Genomic DNA, 26,842 nt, shown 5'->3' with positions numbered 1-26,842 from the left:
TTTTCAAACAGCTTTCACTTTGAAAAGAGAGAAATATAAAATTTTGAAAATATTGAAAGGAAAAGTTCTGCATCCCTTGCAATTTTTTATTTATCTGTTTTGGCTGAAACATAACCTTTTTAATAGGTAGACAGCATTTTTAGCCAAAAATACATACACATTTTTTCTAATAAAGTTGTTGGCAGCAAAGGATATAAATCCTGAGAGAGTGATAAGAATTATGTGCTTCAAAACAGTAAGAAAGAAAAGATTTTTGATTCTAAATGCAATTAATTTTCATTAATTAAAACAACATGAAGGTCTGGGGGTTGGTGGAGATGGAAAATTTAGGGCATTCATAATTATGATCCTCTGTTCCTATGGATTCTTTCCAACAATTTATTATCAGGTATCAGATAATACCTGTAGTGAGAAAATAAATCTAAATGAAAGCAACCAAACAAAACCAGCACATTTCATCATGTTCTAGCTAACTATTTTTAGCTATTTTTTAATGCCAGGTAATGTGTAACTATCGCAGCTCTCCCACTGAATTTCTTCTTCTCCTTCCTCACAGAGGGAACTCCAGCCCAAGGCAGCAAGAGCTGCACAAACAGAAATCTGAAACTCTGTTTGTGAGTTTATTACTGATTATATAAAACATTCCCACCCATTTATCAAGGGTTTCTGAGTTTCCTTCCCACTTAACCTCTTTTACTTCATATTTTAGGACATGGAAAGAAACAGGAACCATGGATCCAAAGAAAGGATAAGACTTTAGGATTTGCAGAAAACTGAGGAAGTTTTGTTTCTTTGCTTTTCAGTTTCCATCAATATAAAACGAGAGTGATAATTCCAATTAACCAAAATGAGGTTTTGGGCTTTTCATAAAGGAAGAGAGGTGCCAAAACAGGCAGAAATAAAGGTTCCCTTGATTTTTGACAGAGTTTGTGATACAGAATTTTTTAAGAACTTGAAAAACAAGTCAGCTCTAAAAATGTGCTATGAATAACCATTGATTAAGGGTGCAAAGAAATCCTAATAATAAACAGAGCTCATGCAAGAAAGGAGAAGATGCATGAAAGAAAAGGAAGGCCAAAATCCAATGAATAACTTCTTTTTTTCTGAAATCCCTTTTGAAAACACACAGAGCATCTCACAAGGTCTTGTTGGGCTGCTGACATTCAAAGGGGTTTTTTTTCCTCACCCCTTCTATAAAAGTGCTGAATGGTGCTGTGACACAGCACACATTATCCCATCACTTCTTATTTATGGATGCACTTTTGCTTCCCAGCCCTGAATTTGCCTTTCAGCAGGTCATAAATGTGCATTTTGAAAAGCAGATCAACTTTGCTTCTGTTGCTCTAATGGAATTTTTCCAAGAAAATTAATGTCTTATTTGTTTTCAGCACAAGGATTTCATGATAACCAGCACGTTTTGGAATTTTAAAAAAACATTTAAGCAGAACAAAAAGTCTTATGTAGATGATCAATCCCCTTATTCCTCTGGATTCTTCCCTAAGATTTCTCCATTTAAATACAATACAAAGTTAGCTTTTTTTTTTTATTATTTTCCAGCTTTCTTTTATCCCCACTGATTTTTTCCCTAACCTCTACACTACATCCACAGCTGCTTCTACATTTTATTATTTTTTAATAAATTCGTAATTATATTTCAGATAAATACATTGTATATCAAAAAATTTAAATTCTGTTAAACGTACATGGAAAAATCTTAGTGTTTATGGAGATTTTGTGGAATTTTATTTTACAGAAATGTTTTGATTTTAGAAGACACTGAATATAATGAACATTTCTTAAATTGAATATATCGATACAGTTTTATTATTTTTTCAAATCTGCAAAATACTTTGTACATTGAAGAGATAAGTCTTAATACTGTCTAGTTTTGTATACACACATGGTGATTTTTAGTATTTCAGTTGGTGTCATTTTTCCTTTTTCATATCAAAAATATTTTTTAGTTTTTAAGCAAATACATTTCAGTCAGTGTTCTGTGAAGAACAGTTTTAAATTGGATGGGAAAATGGAGTACATGGAAGGATTCTCAATGCTCAATACAGAAAATGCACTCTTGGAGGCACAAAACAAATGTGAGTCTGAAAGAACACAAGGAAATATTTCTTCCATCATTACCACTCAGGTATTGCCTGGAGGATCAGTTGCAAGATGAATATCAGAAAAAAAAAGATGTTACTTTCCTATGGTTTATGTCTCTCTAAAGAATAAAATGTGGGTTTACTAAACAATGGTATTTCACCAGCAGGATGTTTTACAAAAGCAAACCAGAAAAAAAAAATAATAATTCTCTGCTTCCTCTAGAAAACCTTTTTGTTCGTTCAAAAATTAAAAAAAAATCACCTCCACAGCTGGACCACAATGTATTTTCTCAGTGTGTCAGGAATTTGATTCTCTGTTTTAATGGAGAAGGGGAGGGAAACATGTTGAAAAAAAAAAAATTCCCTAGGCATGCAATTGAAAAACAAGAGTTCTGCATGTCAGCTGGAATATGTAATCCCCAAACAGAGCCTGCCCTGACCTTCCACAAGTAGCAGGGCAATTGTTCTTGGGGATTTTATGAATATCAGTGTCTATTTGCAAAGAAAGCCATGGATGGAAGAGGAAAATGAATTGGAATTTGCAGTGGAAGTGAACATCCAGCACTGGGCTGGTCCCCAGCTGGAAGAGCCCCAGCCCTGATGGCCGGGCAGGGAGCCAAGGAGGAATCCTTGGCAAGGTGCAGGACCAAGATCTGCAGCTGGAGAGCTGAGCTGGGCACAGGGGGTGATCTCTGCCTCATCTGCAGCAGAAAGATTTAAAGATGCCAAGCTTTTCATTTCCTATCCTCTCACTGCCAGCCCAGAAGCTGCAGCAGGAAAACACTCGAGTTTTGCATGGGAAAGTTGTAGAGAAAAACCCCCTCAGGGCACTGCAATGAGAGAAATCCTTAGGAGGAGGAGGAGGAGAGAATGAAACCAAAGCACAGAGCTGAAACCAGAGAAACACACGGGATGCACCTCAGAATTCTCAGTTCCACACATCCCTCCCAAGCATGTCCCAGTGTCAGAGGTGCCCTTTTAGCTCCCCATGGCTGCATCCCGAGCCTGTCCAGCTCCAGGAGCAGGGAGTGGAACATTCCCCCTTGGCAGAGCTGCTCAGTGGTCCTGTGAGGCAGAGCTGGGCATCCCCCAGGCAGGAAGAGCTGCCCAGGGCAGTGGCATACTGGTGAAAGCCATGGAAAAAGCATCCTGGCTTTTCTCAGGCTGCTCAAAGGAAAACATAAGAGAAAGAATTAATAATAAAGATTAAGCACCTGCAGGGGCGTGAGAGACGTGACAAAGGGTGTTACCATCCTTGCACCAATGAAATCAAGTCTATCCTCAGTTCCACAATCTAGTCTATAAAAATGTATTTGCCTCTTTAACAGAAGCATTTGCTTCTTTTCTGCCTCATGAAGAAATCCACATTGCTGTATTTTTTCACCACTTCCCAGCTCGACAGCAACACAGGGCTCCTTCCCCAGCCCTGCTGCTGCAGAAGGGCTCACAAGGGTGTGTCCTCTCACCTGTAGCCCTGAATTTTTAACTCCTCTGTTCACCCAGGCAGCAGTGGCTTTCAGTCCAATTCACTGCACAAGATGTGCAATCCTGGAGGTGAAATCCCAGGATTAATTCACACCAAGCGTACACAACAGTGAGAAAAGTGACAGTGTAGACAGAGAGGAAGAAAAGAGGAATTTCTGTAACCAAAACAGAATTGGTTACTTTAAAATGAATGGTGAGCAATCCATGAAGATACCCAAATAAACACAGAGCCATTCAGATGGCAGCAGGGAAAGGAAAACCTGCAGGCACAGAAAAGGACACAATGAGGTAGGAGAGAATAAGTTGCTATAGATGTATACCTACAGCCTTCATTTCATGCACCCATAATTCTCCCTGGCAGCTGCATGATTAATTCAAAGATTTATTGATTTTTTTTTTTTTTTTTCTTTTTTGCCTTGCTCAATCCTGTTGACCTGCTTTTGTTGACAGGTCTCTGTGGATCACACTCCTCTGGCAGCTGAAAGCATTGGCATCACATCAGTCTCCAATGGCCCACAGGAAAGATTTCAACTCATTGGACACCACCAGTGTTCCACTGCATGGCAGGAACGTGCAGGACTTATTTTAAATTAAAAAAAAAAAATGAAAAAAAAAATAAACTGGTAGGCTAATTTTGCTGTGAAAATTATCTGTGATTGCAATTATAATGCAATTTTGGTGGTGGTAGAAAACATTTAAGCAGTTTAATCTCTTTTTCTGTACTCTGCCTCTTTTAAAATATTCACTAGCTTTAAGTTTTCTAGATATTTTTGGCACAGCAACTGCTCACAACATAAAATGTTTAGTCTTTGCATCAACCAGCTTTCTACAGCAGAACAGAGCATCTGCCCCAGCACAGCTTGAGCTCACACACCAGATCACAGGCTTTAAAAATTCACTTGATTCTGACTAAGAGGTCACCTGGCCTCCATTGTAACCTTCCTCCAAAGGGAAAACACACTCACAATTAAAATGTGGCATTACAGATCAGCAGCCCAGGTACAACACTGATGTCACAGCAAATGAAACAAAAGCAGAAAAGCATCTCCAATTCCTTCTAATGAGTCATTCTTCTAATGAGCCTCTCAATTAAAACTGGACTCTTGACAGGGAGGGCAAACCAAATGAGCATTGAATGACCATCTACAGCCCTAAAAAATTGTGGATTTATCAGCTTAGTAGCACAGTGCTCCACAGTGATGTTTTAATTGGAATCAGTTACCTGGTACAACACACAACAATAGAATATTCTGTTTCTGGATTTTTTTTTTTTTTTTCCAGATGTCACCTGTAGATATCTCTTTGGATGTATTAAAAATAACCTAAAAATCCCAGCTGGTGGCAGTTTTGCCATTCTGCTCCCCTCAGAGTGCAGCTAAGCCACGTCCACAGGCAGAAAGGATTCCCAGTAGCCAGGCACACACTCATTAAAATGAATCTCATGCATCAATTTTGTCTCCTCACATCAAAGCTGTCAGAGCTCGTTGGTGTTTGCTCAGGTTTTGATGGGAAACCTCAAGCACACAGTGCTTAGTGTGGTCACCTCCTTATCCACTGCTGCTCAGAAAGGTGACAAGATCAAAAGCTACTGGCAGGGGAAGTTTATAAGGAAGAAAACAATGCTACAATTGCTATTTCAAAAAAGGAAAAATGGAAATAAATCATAAAACTGGACCTAAAACCAGCACACTGATTCATCAAAACATGTCCCTGCTTGTAGAATTTTGATACCAAATCTGACAGCACTGAGATTTGCTGTCTATAAAACCAGACATCCCCACCCCAAATCCTGCAATTAAAGTGATAAAAATATTGCCTTAAGTATTCAAGAAAATAGCTGTGAACTAAAAAACTGCCTGAAGAATGGTAAATTAAGAGCAAAGACAAAATGGAAGAATGTTGAGTGAGCACCTGGGAAGGTCAGCAGTCAGTCTGTTGCTATTTCACCTTTAATAAGCTGATAAACATCAAGTTCATTTAAATTCAGGCCATATTTATTTGAGGCCCCAGAGAGAATTAATATTACAGGAACTGTAGGGGCTAGAAAAAGCTGGCCAGGTGATAAAATGAGATTCACCCAGGAAAATGAAAGAAATTTCAAGCACATCTGGAGAGAAAATAATGTGACACAGATATTTCCAGTGAAAGACTAACTGTGTCACTGAATTCAACCATGCTGAAAGAAACCTCTTCATGACTGGCAACATCAATAACAAGGTGGTAAAGCAGAACAGTTGGGGCTCCAGGTTGGATAATGTTATGCATGGTCCAGCAGAGCCTCAGGCCCGTGGAGAGATGTGATAAGATGTACATATGTGTGTGGAAATATGTGTAGATGTATAAAAATGTACATGCACATGTGTATGAATATGTATATGTGTACACACACTGATGGATACAGGGATGAAATGAGAGAGAAAGGCATAAATCATGAAAAAAAAAAATATCTGAAGCTTTTACCTAGCAGCAGACTTGCTTCTCTCTCTCTCTCTCTCTGTTTAATTCTCAAGGAGGCAAAAGCAATTCTAAAGAGGACCCGAATCAAATCAAGTTTTTCACATGCTTTAATTTAAGTAGAGAGGAAATAAATTACAGAGCTGAGGAAAAAAAATTGTGAAAGAGGATTCAGGGGTTGTTGGGTTTGTATTTTGGTTTGTTTTAAAGTGAGAAGAGGGAAAGATCCCTCCCATTGATGGAAATGAAGGGCTGTCCAAAACTTAGCAGCAACAGAGGAGAAAGAAAAATTATGATACACTTTCCTCCTAGATAAGCTTTGCTACTGAAATGTCAAAGCCACTGCTACTATTTGTGAATCCATTAGAATTAAAATTGCTGGATATTGTGAGACAAAGCACATCTTGCCTTTCTGCATTTTAACCACCACGACATCCCACTCAAAGGTATTTTTCTCCTCCATCTCTCACAAACAGCCACCAATGTTCTCTGCCCCCAGACCACACAAAATGTCCAGCCACACTGAGGAAAATCCCCAATTTCCCTCTGCAGGGAAATACCAGTCTCTGTGATGTTAACACCTCCATTCCACTAGCCTGTGCTGATTAAATGATCAGAAACCTCTCCTGTGCTACAACCACATTGCTCACTTCCCTCTGTGCTACCAAAAAGTGATTTTTTGACATTTTTTGAGATGCTTTCCCTCTTCATCCCCTCAAGCTCCCAACTCCTGACTCCCACAAGCTGTTGAAATTCTTGCATCCAATGCTATCCATACTAGAAACTCAACTTTAAAATGATCCACCTGATCAAAAGGCTCCTATGTAATGGAACAGGAAGCAAAAATGGAGCCCAGAGAAGACAGAGGAATGGTTTAGGTTGGAAAAGGCCTCTAAGATCACTGAGTCCAATCATAAATCCATCTCTCTAAGCAGCACATTCATGTGCTTTTAGCACTTCCAGGGATGGCAATTTCACCACTTCCCTGAGAAATCTGTTTTGACCACCCTCCAGTGAAGAAATTTTTCCCAATATCCAACCTAAGCCTCCCTTGTAACATCTTGAGGCCATTTCCTCTTGTCCTGCTGCATATTACTTATAATTTCCTTCAGTGAACAGTTTGAAGTACATGGCCTCAGTCAGTTACAATTTTAGTTCATGAGACAGAGGAAAGTGTGAAAATTGTTTGCACAAGCAGGAAGTAGCAATTTTTTACAATCTCCATTCTCTATAAGACACTATCCTCTTAAAAGAACAAAGCTCTCAGGAAAAACGTGGAAAACTAGACATTTCTTAAATAATGCAGTAAATAATTCTTTTTTCCTAGGTCCCTCAGGAAAATAACCTTGCTGAAAGAGAAAGTGAGGAAGCAATATATTGTCTTTAGAGATGGGCAAGTGCACTTTACATGTTGTTAGGAAACTCAGAAAACACATTACTGTGACAGCAAACCTGCAGCCTGACCTGAGCATGGCTGAATGCTGCTCCCATCAGCTTTCCAGGGAGTCAAGGAAGTTCAGCAGCTGGAGAGATTTGCCTGCTGTACTTTCTGAGTGCTGATACAACTTTGAGAAAGAATTAAACCTTACTTACACTTTTTGGTAGAAGCTAGTTGACATGCAGACTTTAAAAAGTTTTATATATGGTGCTAATATTTAATCATTAAAAAATTAATCTTCATTGCACTCTACCTTGAACCAGAAGAAATCTTGCATGCAGAGCATTCAGGGGCATAGGTTAAATATATGTTGAATGCTTGGGTTTTGGCAGCTATGGTTAAGCACTGACATCAAAGCAAAGCAAGAAACATCATTGCTCATCTCTGCTAGACCCAGCCTCAGTCAAATGGCTGGAATTAACTCCTGTGGTCACCAGCAATAACCTAATTCTGCTCACAGGACTTCACACAGCACCACTCTCCATAAAGAGTTTGTTTTTTCTTGCACTATGTACAACCTCATGGCTGAAAAACCAGCTCTGTGCAAACTGAGTAATCTCCAAAGCCCAGCAGAGCCCAAAACTGCAGAGCTGTGTTCCAGATGTCACCATGTGATGACTCCTGGCACACAGTGACTGCTTAGTGCCAGCCCCAGCAGTCCAGAAAAGCCCTTTGTGCAGAAAGAGATCCAGGAGCCCCCGAGCCTTTTAAAGACAAGACTTGAGGAACTGTGTGTAAATAAATAATGCAATTCATTACACCAGATGTAGGTCAGTGTACATCAGTGACACTTCTCAGGCTTGGTCCAGTGTGACTAATGCCTGGCTGAAGGGAAGGAGGCTGGCTGGAAGGCTCATCAGTTGTCACCAGTGTGTCAATCACAGCCCTGCAGGGAACCTGTTCCATCCATGCTCACCCACCTTTCCTCAGAGATGCTCTTCTTCAGGGCACACTCAAATGTGCCACTGTGCACAGTTGGTGTTATCTGTCTCTCCCCTTTTCTACCTTTTTTTTTTCTTTCTTTCTTTTTTAAGCAGTCCCAGCCCATGTATAAATCAGAGAGATTCTTGCATGGTGTGTCATTAGACAGGAAAATGGGAATTCAGAAAGGTCAGGGCACAAGCCTGCTCATGATCCTGCTCTTGGCACTGTTCAGAAACACAGAAAAACTCAAAATCCCTTGCAGTTATCAGGATCAGGATAGGAGGCATTCCTACAGAATTACAGAGTGCAGTGACAGACCCAAGTTAATTCTCCAGTCTTTATTTACATCCATTCCTCATCCTGCTCTTCTCTCTTTGCTGATCCCTTACCCTGACCTTCAGTTCCAGTAATCCCTTTCTGCCCTCCTTCCCCTCTAACCACACCCATCCTTTGCTCTCTCTGGGACTAATTAAGATTTGAGTGGGCTCTGCTCTGTGCTTTCACCTGGGCACAGCACAATCAGCAGTTATTTCACTTTTCCTTCTAGTCCAACTTCACAGTTCTGTGTGTGTAGAAGAAATGAGCCAAGCACTTGGCTCCCCTCTTGCAGTTGTTCAACAGGAGCAGAAGCACATCTGTGCTGTGGCTACACTTTCCTATTGTCCCTTGGGTTAATTTTTTATTATAATTTTTATTATTATTATTTTTGTTATTAAAAAAAGCATATTTTGCTGAGCTCCTTGGTCCTGTAGGGCTGAGCCTGCTTTTAATGGTCACAAGATCATCATCAATCTGATTCCAAAAGTCTCTTTCTTTAGGAATAGTTTGTAAAGGAAAGCAAGAAGAGGGAAAGGAAGTTTGACCTTTGAACAAGTCATGTGCAGCTATCCATCAGATATTCTAGGGTGATTCTAGGATGAACACAATACTCTAGGCTGATTTAATGTTTTATGTTTAGTGCCATTAATGAAAACATATAAGATTTGGCTATGGGTACAAGAGCAAACTGCACAGCCTTGCTCTCCCTATTGTAATTCAAATGAATTTCAGACTCACCTGACAATGCAAAATTCTTCAGAGAAGAAGGATTTTAGAAAAAAAAAAACCCTGTAGCTGCAGAGCCTGGTACAGCAGTTACCTGCTCTTTGTGAGCCCCTTGAGACTTGTCAGGGTTACCATCAATCCTTAATTCTGCTGACACTTCAGAGCTTGTGAGACACCACTGCAAAGTTTGATTGTTTAACAGCTGTACCCAGTGCAGAGGGCTGAATATGCCATCTCACCATTGTTATTCAAAATGGGGTTTTCCAGTATGAAAAGATTTCTCTGTAGATTTTGCTGTTGGAGCTCAGTGTTTTCTGCTTTTCCTCAAAATGGATTCATCCAAATAATTGGTTTTGCCTTGCTATCATTTTTTTTTTCCTTGCTGCCTTTGCCCCTAAAGCAGACTTGTAAAAGCTTTTGGGCCTCATATTTGCTGTCACATCAAAAAGGAAGTGTAGGAGCAAAACCCCAATTCTAGAACTATTCCCTAACACACAGACAGGCTCCTGCACACCTTTCCAGGCTGCAGCTCTCCTTGCACATGGAAACGTCACAGAAATTGGTATTTCTGGCTCCAAATGAACATGGAGGGTGATTTATTGGGACACTCCTTAGAAACACTCTGGTAATAGGTCTTAATATGTTTCAAATCCCAATTACTTTACAATAACCTGGAGGCATGACATAAAATTGCAGCCAGGAAACAGAAGATGTTCTTCCCCAGCTATATTTATTACACACTTCCATTACTGTGGACATCACTGTGCTGCCTGAAAACCAAATATACAGATATGCCCAGGATAGCACAAGGCAAGACCAAAAACATTGTAGAGTTTTAATCAAGGAACACTTTTCTAAAACATTCTTTCTAAAAAGGCAGGATATTTTTACCCTATAAAAGTAAAAACATTGTGGTTTTTTTGTTAGATTTTGTTTTGTGTTTTTTTGTTGTTTTGTTTTTTTGTTTTTTTTTAATATTGTGTTGCTATTAAAATAAAAGATAAAAAGAAAAAAACTCAAAACAGTAATAGCTGAAATAAAGGATTCTGGTACATCTGACATCTCCAGATCTCTCTATCCTTATAGTTAGAAGGGGACTACAGATAGACAGGTATATGAAATATTGAAATATTTACTCTAGGCTGCTGTTGGAAGAATTAAGGGAGTTAAGTCCTCAAGGAAAAAGAAAAAAAAGAAAAAAAAGAAAAAAAAGAGCTTCTCTGGCTTCTGTCTGAAATGGTTGTATCATCCAAGCCCTCACCCCCCTCACAGTAAAGAATTTCTCCCTAATATCCAACCCAAACCTGCTCTCTGGCAATTTGAAGCCATTCCCTTTTGTCCTGTCACTCCATCCTTGTAAAAAGTCTCTCCCCATCTTTATTGTCAGCTCCCTTCAGAAAATGTTCTCATCTTTATCCTCTCCACTCACACACTTTCTTTTTCTTTGCTTTTCTTACTTTTCAAATAAATACTCTCTTTTTTTTGTCCCCACAAAAACCTTGTTCTCCCCAAACCATGAAAAGCATCACTCACATATATTTATAACTCTCTTTGTATTCTTTACTTTTACAGTAGAGGTTTCCCCTCAAGCTGGCTCTCATTTTATAAGATGTTAATGAATAACCAATAAATTAGTTATTTAGAAGGAAAAAAAAAAAAAAAAAAAAAAAAGAAGAAAAAAAAACTATGATAACTTGATATTTTCCAATACTGATTAGCTTCCAATACTTTTCTGTGTGCAAGACAAAAGCATCTGGTCTTGCACTCTAAAAAAAATGCCATACTTGGGTTTTTTATCGCATCCATTCTAATGAACTATGGGATTTTTTTTCATTTAAATTCCCAACTGCAGAATTGAGGGATTGTGAGATAAGAAACTTGCTAAAGTTTGTGATAGATTTTTAATGATTGTAGCCTTGTCAACTATTGTCAGAACGTGCACTAAGGAAAAAAAAAAAAGATTTAGATCCATAAATGTTATGACACAATTTTATCCCCCCAAATTTGGAATTAAAACCAATATAGACTAATAAAATATAAATTATCTGTAAGTGGCAGCCATGATGTTTTGAAGAACTGCCAGATTTTTTTTCCTTAAAGAGGAGATTACAGAGATCTGGGTGTCCCCTACTGATTTCAGGGTGAAGACAGGACTGAGCCACTCTCAGGTATCAGAGGCAGAAGGAACTAATGCTGAAGTCACAGAAAAGAAAATAACCAGATTTTCACCTCTCAATCTATGTTTCCAGAGAAAACATGCATATTTTCTTCTAACACAGAATGAATAAACTTAGAAGAAAATTAAGGTTGTTAGTCATGAAGAAATTAATGTTTTTTCCTCCAGCCAAGACTCACTTGTACAGATGTACCTGCACCATGTAGCTGATTATTTTAAGATGAAGCAAAATAAACACATCCATCCACTCTTGTGTTAAATAGTTGCAATCACATTTAGAGAACCTTAAGTATAATTCTGCATCAATATATACAGAATAATGGAAAGCTTGGTTTTGTGTTTAAGTACAGCTCTGTGTTGGCTGCAATGCTGGGGAGTCCAACAATTCCAAACACACCCAGTTGCAGTTGCTCAATGACAAAAAATTATGATGTTATCAAAACCCAAGAGTAATTTAAGTGAATTTCAGTGAAGTGAATTTACCAAGTTTAAACAGTGCACTAGCAACATGGAACAACTGATCATCTATTACATGGTTGTTAAGTATTTACCAAATCCTTAGAAAGTTCTTTGAATTATAATTTTTGAAAAAAAAAATATTTCAAGATGATGTCAGGAATCAATGAAACATGGAGAGAAATTAAATCTATAATATGAGCCATATAGAGACACAGGTATTGCCATCAACAACGCAATCTGTCAGAAAATAAAAATTATTAATATACTGAGGAGCTATACAGAAACATTTCCACACAGTTGAGCATCATAAACACAAACATATTCCTGAGTAGACTCTGCAACATTTAACTCAAACTATTTTTTTCCCATTCTGCACAGCCCTGGAACAATACATTTCCAATTTCTGCACACATAAATCATTTGTATGTGTAACAACAGCTGCACCCTGCATTATATATAATTCAGATATGTTCTATACTGAAAATATTTCTCCTATCTATTCATTCTCCCACGGATTCCTTACAATATTTATGCTTTAAAATGTTACATTTTCTTTGCCCAAATTCCTGAACAATGCCTCACATTTTCTCCCTGCCATTAAATAGATTAATGCACATAACTGATTTTTGTTTCACTTCAATATGTTCAGCTACAGGCAGTGCTTAAATCTCCACTGTTATCTGTGAAGGTATTTGGGATTAAAATGCTGTGAAACTATAAATATTGATTACATACCTCAATTAAATATAACCAAACTAATTTAGACTCAGGATTTCTTCTAGTCCATGAGTAACATCCCTACTAAAAACAATTACAGCCAAGCACATGTTTATGACACTCAAATTTCTTTGGCATGCAGGAGCTCTTTATCAAAGTTAAAATGCAAGCCCACTGCCTCAGCACCCAAAAGCTGGTTTTCTGTCTGGTATAAAACAAAAAACATGTTATTTTCCCCTGAAGCAGGCTGGAGAAGCAGGGCTGTCGGAAGCCTTCATGTCACACACACAGAGTCACAGGGATGCAGCAAACTGGGAGGATGACATCCCACTCAGTTATAATTGAACCAAAGTAAACACCAGGCTCTTGTAGGGAAAAAAAAAAAAAAAAAAAAAACCCAGGAAACATCTCTGCTATTGCCAGCTGGGGGAGAAAAAAATAAATAAATAATAACAATAAAAAAAATCCATCAGAGCCTACCTGAGACAAGCGAGACTGTGTCTTTCTCCCATGAGACAACAGTGATGTATGCCTCCACAGAGGAGGGGATAATGCACTTGAACACTGCTACATTGCCTCTCATGGCTTTCTGGTCCTCCACACGGACTGTATAGGGCTCCCGTAAAACTGCAGAGACAGGAGGGGTTACAGAATAAACTGCACATCTCTGGTTAAAGAATAAACTGCTCATCTCTGGTTAAAGAATAAACTGCACATCTCTGGTTAAAAAATGAACTGCACATCTCTGGTTAATGAAATGAACTGAACATCTCTGGTTAAAGAAATGACTGCACATCTCTGGTTAAAGAATAAACTGCACATCTCTGGTTAAAGAATAAACTGCTAATCTCTGGTTAAAGAAATGAACTGCACATCTCTGGTTAATGAAATGAACTGCACATATCTGGTTAAAAAATGAACTGCACATCTCTGGTTAGTGAAATGAACTGCAAATCTCTAGTTAAAGAAATGAACTGCACATCTCTGGTTAATGAAATGAACTGAACATCTCTGGTTAAAGAAATGACTGCACATCTCTGGTTAAAGAATAAACTGCACATCTCTGGTTAAAGAAATGAACTGCACATCTTGTTTAAAGAAATGAACTGCACATCTCTGGTTAAAGAAATGAATTGCACATCTCTGGGTCAGCCTTGCAAAGTGCCCCCCACAATCATCCTGTGTGCTCTTATCACTCTGAATTTCTCACATTTACCAGGCTGATACAAAAGCATTCCCATATATTTTTGTTTTCTCAGAATCTGCATCTCTTACTCTGTATTTCCCTAAATCTGGGGGGCTTGGGTAGGAATTGCATATTTATGTGGGGATTGGTGTCATGTTTTATGTTGTTTGTGCTCACAGTTCCCTTCACAAAGGTTTTTGTGCTCTGTCAAAGAGCACAGAGACACATGCAGGTGCTGTGTGGGAATCTGACATCCAGAGGGGACAGGAGAAGGTCAGTGTCATTTAGGATTTTGAAGAAGTGAGAACCGAAGGAGAAAATCGATGGAGGTGACAGAGAGAAAAAAAAAAAAAAAAAAAAAAAGTGTGTCAGGAACACAGAAAAATGAGAGTAAGTGGAGAGCTACATTTGATTGACCAGCCCTGAAAAAAGTCAGTTAATGGGAAATAAAAAACAGAAACATAGCCACAATTGTATTAAATAAAACCACGTTATAATAAAATCCATCATGATTCAAAAAATGTTTAGAATCAGCATAGCATTGTCTTGAGTCTAAAAGAATTAATTTAATGGAAAAAGAGAAGAAAGAACAACTGTATAGACAAGGAGGATAAAAGCACTACTGGAAAAATCACTCCCAACACACCAAACTAATACTGCTGGGAGAGGAAGTTGCACTGGGTAGGAGAATGGAAAGAAGGGAAATCCTGAAATAATTCCATGAAGAGTGAGGGATGGACATTTCTGTGAGCAAGAGCTCATGGAGAAGGTGGCAGAGCAGAGAAGAGAGAGATGTTGTACACCAAGCAGAAGTTCTACATCTTCTACAGCAATGAGTGAGACAGGACAGACAAACACAGCACAGACTGTCCATGGGAATGCAAGGTGCAAACAAAAAAAAGGAATAACCACAGCCAGAACAAACAATTTCAATGATTTGAGTGCATTGGAAATTTCTGTGTGTCTGAGACCTGCATCTGCCTGATGTAGAAGTTATTTTAAAAGTTACAATGCTGAGCTGCCACATTACAGGGACATTTCTTACCCACGTTTTCTGTCCACAAACACAGATTAAGCTTTTATGCAAACAACCCCAATGATTCCAGCTGAAAAGTCAGTAAATTCTTTTCAGAGTTTACAAAAGTGTTTCTAAACACCAGGAGCACTAGAATTTCTAAATATCTGCCCCACTTAGGGTGCATATCAAGAAATAAAAGGCAGAGTAATGAAATGTAACCACAGTCTTCAAAATGCAAACAGCATCAAATTTTCAGGTCCTTTGTTACCACTGCAAAAAGTAAGACTGAAGTTCTCCATCCCAAACTTTGCTATAACAATATAACTTTTAGAAGCCCTAACTAAAGAGTTTAATTAAGATGAAATATCTTTTAAATCGGAAAAATATCCATTTTCTATTACAAGACAGACACAACTAGTTTTTTAAAAGTCATTAATTGATTTCCAATCAAAGTTTGGGATTGTTAACATTGTTATGATTGTTAAATTGATATTATAAGGACCTTTAATGCAGTGACTTTACAGCACTGGCTGCCCTGTGGTGAATAATTCCCCTGGCCTTGTCCAACACCCAAGGAATGGCACATGGATCATTTTAATGAGGCTGATTTGTGTCTGTGCTCTTCCTCCAGCCATCATTCCCAGGAAAGGCAGCAATATCCCAACTCACTGCTGAAGATATTTGTACTTTTCAGAGCACTTGGCACTTTAAAAATCTGCCCAGATGATCTTGGCAATAAAATCTGACACAGAAACTATGCAGGGCACAAAACTGGAAAGAAGTTTATTCACTTCCTTGCTTAAAAAAATTTACATCATTGTAATTTACAAGGCTTCTCAGCTATTTCCAGATCATAGCTTTGGCAGTTTCCATTAATAAATTGCTGATTTTTACTTTTCCTATTTTTTTTTTCAATCTCAAGTCCCCAGGTCATTAATTTATATGAGAATGCCAGCCTTTGCTAAAGAAAAAATAAAAAATAGACTCCTCACTGCCATGACTACACAGGAGAGCTTGAAGATAAACTGGAGACCTTTACTCCCATGTGGAACTGGCATGGGAGAGGATTAGTTTTGGGTGTCTATGAGTGGGGATTACCATTTTTTGGGAGGAGTTTGGGAATGTTTGTTGCACTATATCCAAAATTACATGCAAAATCATGATTACAATTATCTGTGAGTTGGAATTTTTGTATCTGCTTCCCACGCTCCTGGGAAAAGAGGTAAATGAGCTCCAGACTTTCTCAAGCTGACTTTGAGAATGGGCAGAATCATATTAGTCTTTGTGCTATGACCAGGTTATCCACTGATTTCTTCTTAGGAAACCAATTGCTGTTGGAGTGCATTGGAAGGAGAAAATTAAAAAAAAACCAAACAAAATTATGTTAATTAGTGCCAATCTGAAATATTTTTCAGATTTCACATGAACAGAAATAATTTGCAAGCACCACGTAAAGAAATGAAGTTTTTATTTTCAAATTTGAGCACGCCAGTGTTCATCATCTGAGCATAAAATGCACTTGGCTGCCATGCACAGAAGACTCCCCAAATTGTGTTTTCTTGTGAGTGAGGGTTACACAAGCCCTTGGAAAAGATGCTCACTGGTATTTGTGCTCTGCATCAGGCACAGGGACAGCATCAGCTCAAGGGAAGGAATTTAATTCCTTATCCAAACCTCACATTAACTGAGAGATGGAGTTAAATGGACAAATGAGGGGATATGGGGGAAAAGGTTAAAAAAAAAAGAAAGAAAAGAGGCAAAGGGGGCATTTCTGAGTTGTTAACTCCTGGACCAAGCACCTACACTACCAACAGCAAAATCTTTTTTTAAGGTCCTTTTTCTATTTGCAAGGTTCATTTCCCAAGCAGAGGGAGAAGTTTTGTTTTGGAGTTCCATGGATGAATGTTTTACCCCTAAAGGAACACCAGTTCAGAGCCTTAGCCAGCAACACTGCAAGTTTCAGCCTCCTTTGTATCACCACATTATTTTATCTAAGAAATTAAAAAGTTGGAAAGCAATCCTGGAAAAAAATACTGACCAAAAGATGTTTGAAATAGAGACACAGTAACAAATACAGAAAAGACAAAAATAAATACTGTGTTGTCTCTAAATATAATTCTACCAGACATCTTGCCCTCAAATCCATGACAGTAAAACCAAAAACTCAAAAAACAGAACTGAGTTTCAAACATAAAGCTGGTTACAATATGTTCATATGAATCTTTGATTTTCAACCTTTTTTATTTTATGGACAACTAAATAATTTCATAAGAAGCACAGACCATCACAGAACTCCCCATATATGTAACATGATAACTTGCTTCTGCTGGATGCTTCTTGTGCAAGAAAACCCACTTTCCTGGACTAAAATTTTAATGAGGCATGAATTTCATGGAAACCTGGTTTTTATTCTTGCTTCCCAGCTGCCTACAAACTACAGATCTCTGAATGTTAACTTAGTGTTAAGAAGAAGAGAAGGCATTTCATTATTTAAAAGGAAAGTTTCAGGCAAATCTACTTGTTAACTGTTCACAGTTTTTTCCCTGTAAAACTCCTGTGAAGACAAATCTCCAGAGGAAAGGTTATTCTCTTCTGAGAAAAGCCAAGCAAAGCTCCACCAACAATAAAGAGCTTCCAAGGATTTGCATTTGCCAAGGGTCAGCTCCCAGACTATTTTTTGTTTGTTTGTTTGAATATTTTAATTAACTGTAGGAGATAGACCAAAATCTTCAAAAGCTGTGCAATCATGTGTTTGTGTGTTGTAACAAAAGGCCTGATTTTGATCCCTCTGTAATTCCCCACTGGCTGACCCAGCCAGTACAGAAAACAGACACAAAATCATTCTGCTCATTTGCATATTTTAGCTTAAAGAGAAAGCACTGCCTATGGACCCACATCAGCTGAATCACTGCAGGAAAATAGAACTCCACTCTCAAAACAAAGCACAAGTGAACACAAACTAAGGAGGAGAGGTGTGATTTAGGGCCAAGCATTCATCTTCTCTTCCAGACCATATACAAAATCCACCTTTTTCTCACAGAGTTCTTTAATGTGCAAGCATGGTTTGGTTGATTTGATTATCAGTTCACTTCTCCTTTTATTTGTGCTCATCTGATCTTTGGAAAACCAACTTTTCATCAGCAAAGTAATTCAAACTGGGGAGGACAAGAGAAGAAAGTATTCACAATATTTCTTAATATTGTTGAGAATTTAGAGATTTCATTTCTGGCCAACTCCCCTTGATTGATATCTACCGCTCCTCTTTGAAACACCCACCGAAACCCTCCACTTACCAGCCTTAATGTGAACATCCTGACTCCTGATTTTCCCTGAAGGATTTTCAGCTGTGCAATAGTAAGTGTTATCATGGATTAAGTTATTAAAGCTTGAAGGAGGGAAGGGGAAGATTTGGAGAGTGCCATTGGGGTGGACGTGGCGGATCCCTGGGACATCGTAGATCTCCTCGCCCGTCGCTAGGTACCATCTGAGCGTCACCGGGGGGATCCCCGCTGCTGGACAGGGGACCAGGGTCCCTGTGGTGCTAGCAAACACTACCTCTTGCAGAGATGCATTGACAAAGTAGAGACTGGCGTGTAGCTCTTCACTGAAAACTGCAAGGAAAAAAGAAAATAAAAAAGAAAATAAGAACAGACCTTGAGATGTTTCGGCAGCGCGCGGGACGGTTCGGCGCCAAGTGGAACGCGGAGGGTGATCAAAGCATTTGGATGGTAATGTCGGCTCTGATAAAATTAATAAATAAAGTAATATAATGTTTCTCGTTGTCAAAGAAAAATACTGTTAAACACAGTAGGTGGTTTGCAACCAAAAGTAAAATGAGAAACGCCTTTTTGTGTAAATGGTGTAAATCCGCTCATTTCTGCGCTCGCTGAGGCTGCACTCCTGGTACAGCCTGCAAAAATCTATCAATAATCTGCCTTTAGGAAATTTCCAGTGGGTAAATTCCTGCCTGAAACACAAGCAGTTTCTGTTAGCATCTCTAAATTTATTTTTGCAATCTTTTCACGGCAAAAATAATTTATAAAGTAATGAAAAGAACTGAGAAAACAGTGAAAAAGTCCTGTAACTCCATAATAGTATTACATGTCTATAGTTAATACAGATACAGCTTAGTAAATGCTTTCTATCATTTGGTCAGGTCTTTCTAGCAAAGACACTAAACCTACAATAGGTGCCTACGATAATCTTGGTTCTGCCATCCTTGGGACTCCATGCAGTCCCACTCCCCACCTTAAACTGAAGATTCTGTATCACTGGAAAGAGTCATAATTAGTCAGAGCACCAGATTAACCACTTCTGCTATGGACTATTCAGCTCTCACTGGAGGGATTGAAGTCTCCAGGGGGTTTAAAGGTCCCCCAGCATTTCCTCTAAAGTACCTTCCTAACCTCTGTTGGGGAGCTGATAAGCCTAACACACAATTTTTGTTTTCAAATAAGTGGTAGGATATATTCCAATACCACCAATCTGCTTTATATTTGCATATCATGTTCACATGTGAAAAAACTGGTCAGTTTTGCTTGACACAAACACAGAGACTTGGATGTTTCACTCTGTGTTGAATGCAGTAGGTTCTGATGGGATTTTCTAAAGCAAGGCTGGTAAGGGGTCAGTTTTTGGACTCCCCACTGGAGGAGATCTCAGTGAGCAGTGATGAGACATTTCAGGGTGGCCTTTATTTGCACAAGATGGTTTCTATTATCCTGCAGAAAGGACTTGCAATCCCAGTGCTAAGCAGTGAACTCTCTTGTCTAACTCTGCCACTGCATTTTATGATAGTTTAAAGCACAAAATAGACTAATTTTTCCTTCTCTCTTTTGATATCTTGCAAAGATACAGAGTGGGAGGGTGTTCATTCTAAATATCATCAGGAGAGACTCAAAAGAAAGCAAAACTGGCTCTGGGAATCCCTGGAAATTAAAAAAAGAGAGTGAGACACCCTCTCCAACAGGGAAAGATGCCTGGCACGCAGGAGACAGATAAATGAGTGGCACAGAGAAGGCTGAAAAGCACTTGGAGGTTCAGAAAGGAGAAATTTCAAATCTGGAGCTAAGCTCCTGCATTTAGATGAGGCAGGTGCCAGCACAGAATAAAGTCCCCTGCCAGAAAATTCCACCTAGAGGATGCAATCCCAAGAGGAACACAAGCATCTGGAAAGCAAAAATAGGCACAAGAGGACTAAAGCACAAGAAGAAGCTGAATCCTCATTCAGAAGGAGTGAATAAAATGGTGCCACTTTTACATAATCACATTTCTAATTATAGTTGTACTTTGAAGCAGAGAACAGTATTGTTGGTAACATAATAGAGAACTGAGAAAAAAAAAACAATTTAGCATTGTTCATCTGCTGTACAAGCTTTTCTCTACAAATACAAATGAAACAATCAACAGGGCATTTAAATTTCCATTGGCCAACAAGACATGCACGTAGAAGTAATAAACACAATTCACATTTGCCAGCTTTCATTATGCTGTGCTGCTTCTTAGCAGATATTCAAGCAAATCCAGTAGATTTCCTGGCCAAGAACAAAGAGGTAAATACCAAATTATGAATGCCATAAAAATAGAGAATATCAGGAACTCAGTTTGACACTTCCATAGAATCTAACTTCCCAATCAAACACAGCACAGCTGAACTAGAGACTCACACTAGCAGCACATAACAATGAATTTTTCCAGCTGCTTTGTATCCCCTGTAGAAGCTTTCACTGCTCTTGACAAACTTTGCATCCATCAGCCAGTACAATAGTGCTTCATTTTAAACCAGCATCTGCTACACATTCATCCTAATGGCAGCCACAAACACACCAAGATCCCTGGAAAACAATCACAGTGCTGCAATACACACACTTATACACAATGCTGACAGCCCAGATGCTTTTTGTGGTGGAATTCACTCTGTGAGCTAAGTTGGAGACATCCAATGAAAAAAATGGGATTTCAGAAGCTTTTATTAAAAAGATATTTCTCCTCAGCATTCTGTAGGAGGAAAGGGATTAGCTGAATGACAGAACAAGTGATTTATTGAAACCTAACTGAAACTGAGACAAGTCAAAGATGATGTGGAATTAATTATATGTTACTTAATGATAGAATATGATCCAACTAAACACAGTATTTTTCAAAAAGCAGAAGCAACTCAGTCTAAGAGTTGCAAGGCAGAGTGGTGAGGGAAGCTGATGAAAGTTGTGGAAATAAAACAGCAAAGAGAAATACCTGAAGAATGAAAACAAACAAAAAAAAGGCAATAGAAGAGAAAATAATATCCAAGGCAGAATTGAAAACTCTTGCAGCTGAGTGACTGCACTTAGCTTGGACAGAGATCACATCATTTCACAGTGTAAGGGAAGAAAAGGCACAGATTCTTTCTGAATAAGGGTTATTTATTACCAAACCAATAATTCTTGAAAGAAACAAGAGGAAGGCTGCACCTCAGCAATGCCCAGGTGCCCCAGCTGGAATGAAAAGGTGACAAACAACCTGCACCTGCAAGCACTTTGGGGCAAGAAGGCAGAGATTTGTGTCCTGGGCTGTGTGGTTAAAGGAGAATATCAACAGTTTATCAGATCAAAGGACAAGAAGCATTTCTGCAGTCTAAGGCTCAATAGATGCCAGGGTCTCACTCCTATAGGAATGGGGTGAAAGGTGTGGGGGAGGGAAAAATAGAGGGGAGAGAGGGAGGGAGATGGGAGGTGGATAAATTGTTTACAAGTTCAATCAGTATTCCTTACTCTCAGTACTTGAAGCAATAAGGGGAACTGACAAAGCAGTATAGCCAAGGAGGTTTCTTCTGATTTTCAGGGGAGACAACACTGCTGTGCTTAGCAAAGTGCTGAACACATCAGCCAGATGCAAAATCTCTGCTGGCATTTGAGAGATCTCTTTTCAGCTGAGCTGGCTCTAAGCTGGTGTGCAGGGCTGTGAGCAGGTGACACCAGGATGGACACACAGCTCTGCAGGTTGAGGCTGGCTGGGACATTTCCAGCACCTGCAGCTGCTGGCACAGCTAAGAATGGAGGTTTTTGGGTTTTTTTGTTTTGTTTTGTTTTGACAGAGGTGGCTTTTCCCTCCTCAGGCAGGTCACTCCTCCAGGTCTGCTCCTACATGTGTGAATGCTGAGCACTTGAATGTCTTCTACAAGGACCTAGCCAATAGTTCCTGTGATATTCCTGCCTATGAGGGATCTGTCAAGGCTGAAATTGCTGTTTCTCAATCCCCCTTTTTGCAGAAAGGGGTGTCACTAAGGTATGTGAGAGAAGATCCTACATTTAAATTACAGCACTGCATTCAGCTTGGGGTCTGGTGACAAGGAGGGGTCAGCACCAACAAAGAGATGAGAGAAGAAATGAAAAAGCAAACCATGAAATTTTTGGCCCCTTCAGGTTGCTTCACCTGCAAGAACCTTTACCCTAAAGATGCCAGAAGTGAAAACTTTCCTGTAACAAAAGAAAATTTTCTATCTGTTCAACTCAGTGCCAGGATGCAATGCTGAGCCTTGGTGTTGTAGATCATTCCTTTTCATCATGTGCTCCTTCATATTTTAGTAAGTTTAAATAACATTTCTGTGATTTTGAAGTTGTTTTTTTGAGCCTCATATTCTTCCAAACACACATTCTGCAACTGGTCATTTGAAGACCCAATTTTCTCTTCAGCTCTTGAAAGAACTGAAATACTTTTGGTTGAGAGACAGGTCAGCACTCAAAAATATGAATAAAATGTCTATGAACAATAAATTGATACTTATATTTAATTCATATACCCTGTCCTTTTCAAAGACTAAATGCTGTTCCTGTAATGGCTTTGCAAGTGCAAAGTTTGGCCTTAAATTAATAACAATTTCAAACTAAGGGAAAAATTAGTTCCCATCCATTTGATTAATCAAATCCAGCATGAAATATTTATATAGATAAATTAAAAGATATGAATCAAAGTGAAAGTATGGAGCCAAGAGACCACTGAGATTATTTAGATAAAATAAAAATCAAAACAGAAAAGATAAATTTTGTAATTAAGCAGTTGACTGCACTCCTGCACTACAGCAGGTTTGTAGAAACAGCCTGAACTGTGTTACAGTGGAACTCGAGGTTTGCCACAGCTTTGGACATCAATGTTCCCTCTCTTTTTCTCCTCAGTGAGATTGTGATTGAGGAACTGGGCAACAATCAAGTATTTCCTTCAGATTCATTGGATTGTATAAGGTGCCATCTTTAAATATAATAATTTCTCACTTTTAAATACAGCTGCCTAAACACAAGAAACAAACCCAAAAAGTATAAAAAACCACAATAAATATATAAATAGACATAGAAGAAGCATAATGAATGTATAATAAACATAGAAGCAAATCCAAGGAGTATAATAAAAACAGAAAAAGGAAAAACAGAAAAGGGAAAGGAAAGACAGGACAGTGTTTAATAAAGTCTAAGCTCCTAGTGCTGAACTTGGAATGGCAGACACCTGGAACTGCTTTTTACCATCATGGCACAACACACTCCAGAAAATCTGGACATTTGGAAAGATTTTTGCAAACAGATGCAAAGCAGCATGAGACACATTCCCTTAAGAAGTTTAAGGACTAAGAACCCTTGTATTCTTATCAGCTCATCAAGGTCTCACCAAACTTTAATAAAAACAATATAACATCAATATCCTGGATGCCTTCTGGAAAAAGCCTTTTCCTAAAAGACTCAGCCATCCTTCCTTGGGTAGGGGAGAAGCTTTGGAGCCTTTTCCACAGGCAATGCAGGAAAAACAGCCTGGGCTCAGCTGAGACCCTGCCTTGATGGGCAAACCTCTCCCTTCCCTTGTTCCACCACCCCCAGCTGACAGAGAGGCATTAGGACAAGTTTCCAACTTTTTGAACATCTCATTTAACTTGAGAAGTTCAGCACAGGTGCCCCAACATTTTTAGCTTTTGGGTGGATGTTTGGTGTCCATATTTATGGACTTGTACTGTGAGTTCAGCCTGTCTGGCTCAGGCACAGCCTAAAAGCATCACAGCCTTTGCCTTTTCTTACAGCAGCAATTCCTAAATGCATCTCCAGGATGCAGAAAATTCAAAAACAGGGTGGGATTTTTTTTGTTTATTTTCTTTTGTTTTGGTGGGGGAGGTGGTGAATTAAAAGATATAATAGAGCATAAAAGGAGAAAGGTCACAGAATATTCTGAGCTGGAAGGGACCCACAAGGATCATCAAATTCAACTGCTGGCCCTGCACAGGATCATTCCCAAATGTTACCTTTCATCCCCAAAAGAGGACAGGGAAGAGATTAAATAAAAGAGATTATTTAGCAAAATGAAAGAAAAAGATAACAAGAAGTCAGAAGAATGTTGAGGCTCAGGGAACTCCCCAGGATCTCACAACTCTTGACAAATCTCTCAGCCAGACAGCTCCTTCCTGACTGGCCTGAAATCAGAGCAAAAGCAGGCAAGAAAACATCATTGTGACCACAGCCATTATGGCTGTGAGGTAGAGACCTAGGGAGAACAAAAGATCTAATTACAGCAAAACAATTGAAAAAATTTAAGTGAGAATTTAGGCCTCATTTTTCAACGGTCAGTGAAAAATACTGCAATCCTCCCTAACAGGGGAAAACTAAATATTGATTTTTCACTGTAAATACAAATATCTTGTAAGAAAATTTAATGGAATCAATCTAAAAAGCAGTCCAAAAAAGCACCCAAACCAACTTTTATGGGAAAATGGCTGAAGCCATCTAAACAATGAATTATATTTAAGGAAACTGAATTACCAGGATCATACTACAGGTTAATTACCCCATTGACATCCAAACAACACAGTATGCTAAGATAATCTCTTTTGCATAAACACACACACACACAGAACTGATAAATGAAACATTTCTGAATGCACTGCTGTGCTTTACAAACCAGTAGTAGAAACATTACAAATGCAATCACAAATGTGCTGATTACTCAGTGCAGAATGGGGAGAGTCTGAGTGGGTGAGAGGGTGCAATTCTTGAGAGCTGTGTCACTATTTAGGATGATTTTTAATTTTTTTTCAAGATTCTATACTGAATCACCATGACTGAGATTTAAAAGAGGGTTGTTTTTTTTTTTAAAGGGAGTCTAAATTGGCCTTTTTTCCCTCCAATACATCTCCTCTTGATGAACCAAAAAAAGCCCTTATTTGAAAAGAATCAAAACCTGATTAGACACTTACAAACAAGAATGTTATTATCACTACTCAATTATCCAGTAACAGGCTATGCAAAGTGACCTAGAGAAATTACTGCAGCTATTGTGGAAAGATCAGAGTGATGAGGCATTACAATAATCCATCTGTGATCGTGTCTCCCTCTAGGGGTTTTATCTAATGACTAACACACAAGGTTGATAAATATTATACATTTTATTAGAGCAAGGGTAAAGCAAATGTACTTTTACAACTTTGGCTTTGATTCTGGCTTTGGACAGGGATTTTTCTGCTGCTCTAAATTGATGGGGATTGAACACTCCTTGTTGTTTGAGGGGAAGGAGGGTAAAAAACAGCTCATACAAGGAATAAGTTTCAGGTGGACAAAAGATAAGTACCTTCAAGAACAGGAAAACAGCAATGGATAAAAATGCTGTGACCAGGATCCAAATTAAGTCTTATTAAAAAGGAATTAATAAAATGAAGAAGAGTGAAAGCAGCCCTGAAGAAGAATTATGACAGAATGCTAAAATCAAAATTAAATCAATTGCCCAAAATTATCTGATATTACAAATATAATTAGCCAAGAGATGAAGATATTAAACTAATACAATTACAAAAACACCAATTAAACACCACCACCCACAACAGTTTTAAGTCAAGTAAACAAAGGAGAGCACAATTCTTCCCACAGTATAAAATCTCAAAATGCAGAACTATTTCCCATGTTGTGTGTTGTGTAAGGATAGCCAATATTTTTGGGCTCAACAACATAAATTTGCCATGAGTCCACCAAAAAACCCAACAAAAAATAATTTTATTTCAAACTGCTACTCTGATTTAATGTGCCAGTGCTCAGCCTTTTATTCCAAAGGGTTTCTTGTTTGAATCAGTTTCAAAATCAGAACCACTAATGAGGATAATTAAGTATGCAGTTGGTTTTGCCCACAAATAATAATCACTATGGAAAAAAAGCACTCAGCATTATGTTATCATTCTCAGAGGACAGAAACTTCCATTAAATCAAAGCAGGCTTCCACAATTAAAAGAAAAGGTCCTCAGGTGAAACCATAAAAAGAAGCAGAACTCACAAGGCAGGGAGAGAAATTTGAGTTTTGGTGGAGTGCACAAAGGCAGAGTGGCAAATGCAATAGATGCAAGTGATAGGAGTTTTTAATCAGCTAAGAAGGAATAATATGTGGTTTAAAATACACCACAAACACCCCCCCCACCAAAAAAAAAAAAAAAAAAAAAAATTTAAACCCCAAAAAACCCCCAAAAACCAAACAAACAAAAAAACCCACAAAAACAACAAAAAAAACCCCACAAAATCAAAACCCCAGATAATTGTTAATCTATGGGCCAAAAATATCTGTGCCTCTTGAACCCAAAAAAACCCAATTCCACTCATTCCTATCATAAGGAACACACTGCAAGAACACCAAAAGCAAAAAAGAAAGAAATAAGAGAAGAGCCTCAGATTTCTTTTTCTCTCAAAAATATTTTATGAGCAAGAGAAATAAAGATAATTAGATGTGTCTCAGGTTTTTGAAAAAATTTAATTAATCCATATTTGTATAGATTTTATTTTAACTGGTTTATAAAATTATCACTTTTTCCATAAGCAGAGCCATTATTTTCAATGACATATTGGCTGAGATTTAA

The 26,842-nt window shown here is 38.4% G+C and overlaps 1 protein-coding gene across 2 annotated transcripts in view; it reads right to left on the bottom strand.

Annotated features, from left to right (window-relative positions):
* Window positions 1-26,842, bottom strand: part of DSCAM (DS cell adhesion molecule) — a 454,596-nt gene that overhangs the window by 377,853 nt on the left and 49,901 nt on the right. Inside the window, exons 2-3 of one of the 2 annotated variants that reach the window (XM_079312259.1) lie at window positions 18,294-18,611; window positions 13,277-13,423 (exon numbers count right to left, since the gene is read on the bottom strand). In XM_079312259.1, the coding sequence (XP_079168385.1) occupies window positions 13,277-13,423; window positions 18,294-18,611 (465 nt within the window). Of the gene's footprint in view, window positions 1-13,276; window positions 13,424-18,293; window positions 18,612-26,842 lie in introns of those variants that run through there. The other variant, XM_079312260.1, reaches the window with a different exon arrangement.

Source organism: Erithacus rubecula, assembly GCF_903797595.1.
Source record: "Erithacus rubecula genome assembly, chromosome: 1".
NCBI lineage: Eukaryota > Metazoa > Chordata > Aves > Passeriformes > Muscicapidae > Erithacus > Erithacus rubecula.
The sequence above is the reverse complement of the archived record's forward strand: the minus strand, read 5'-3'. Positions and strand labels throughout refer to the sequence as shown.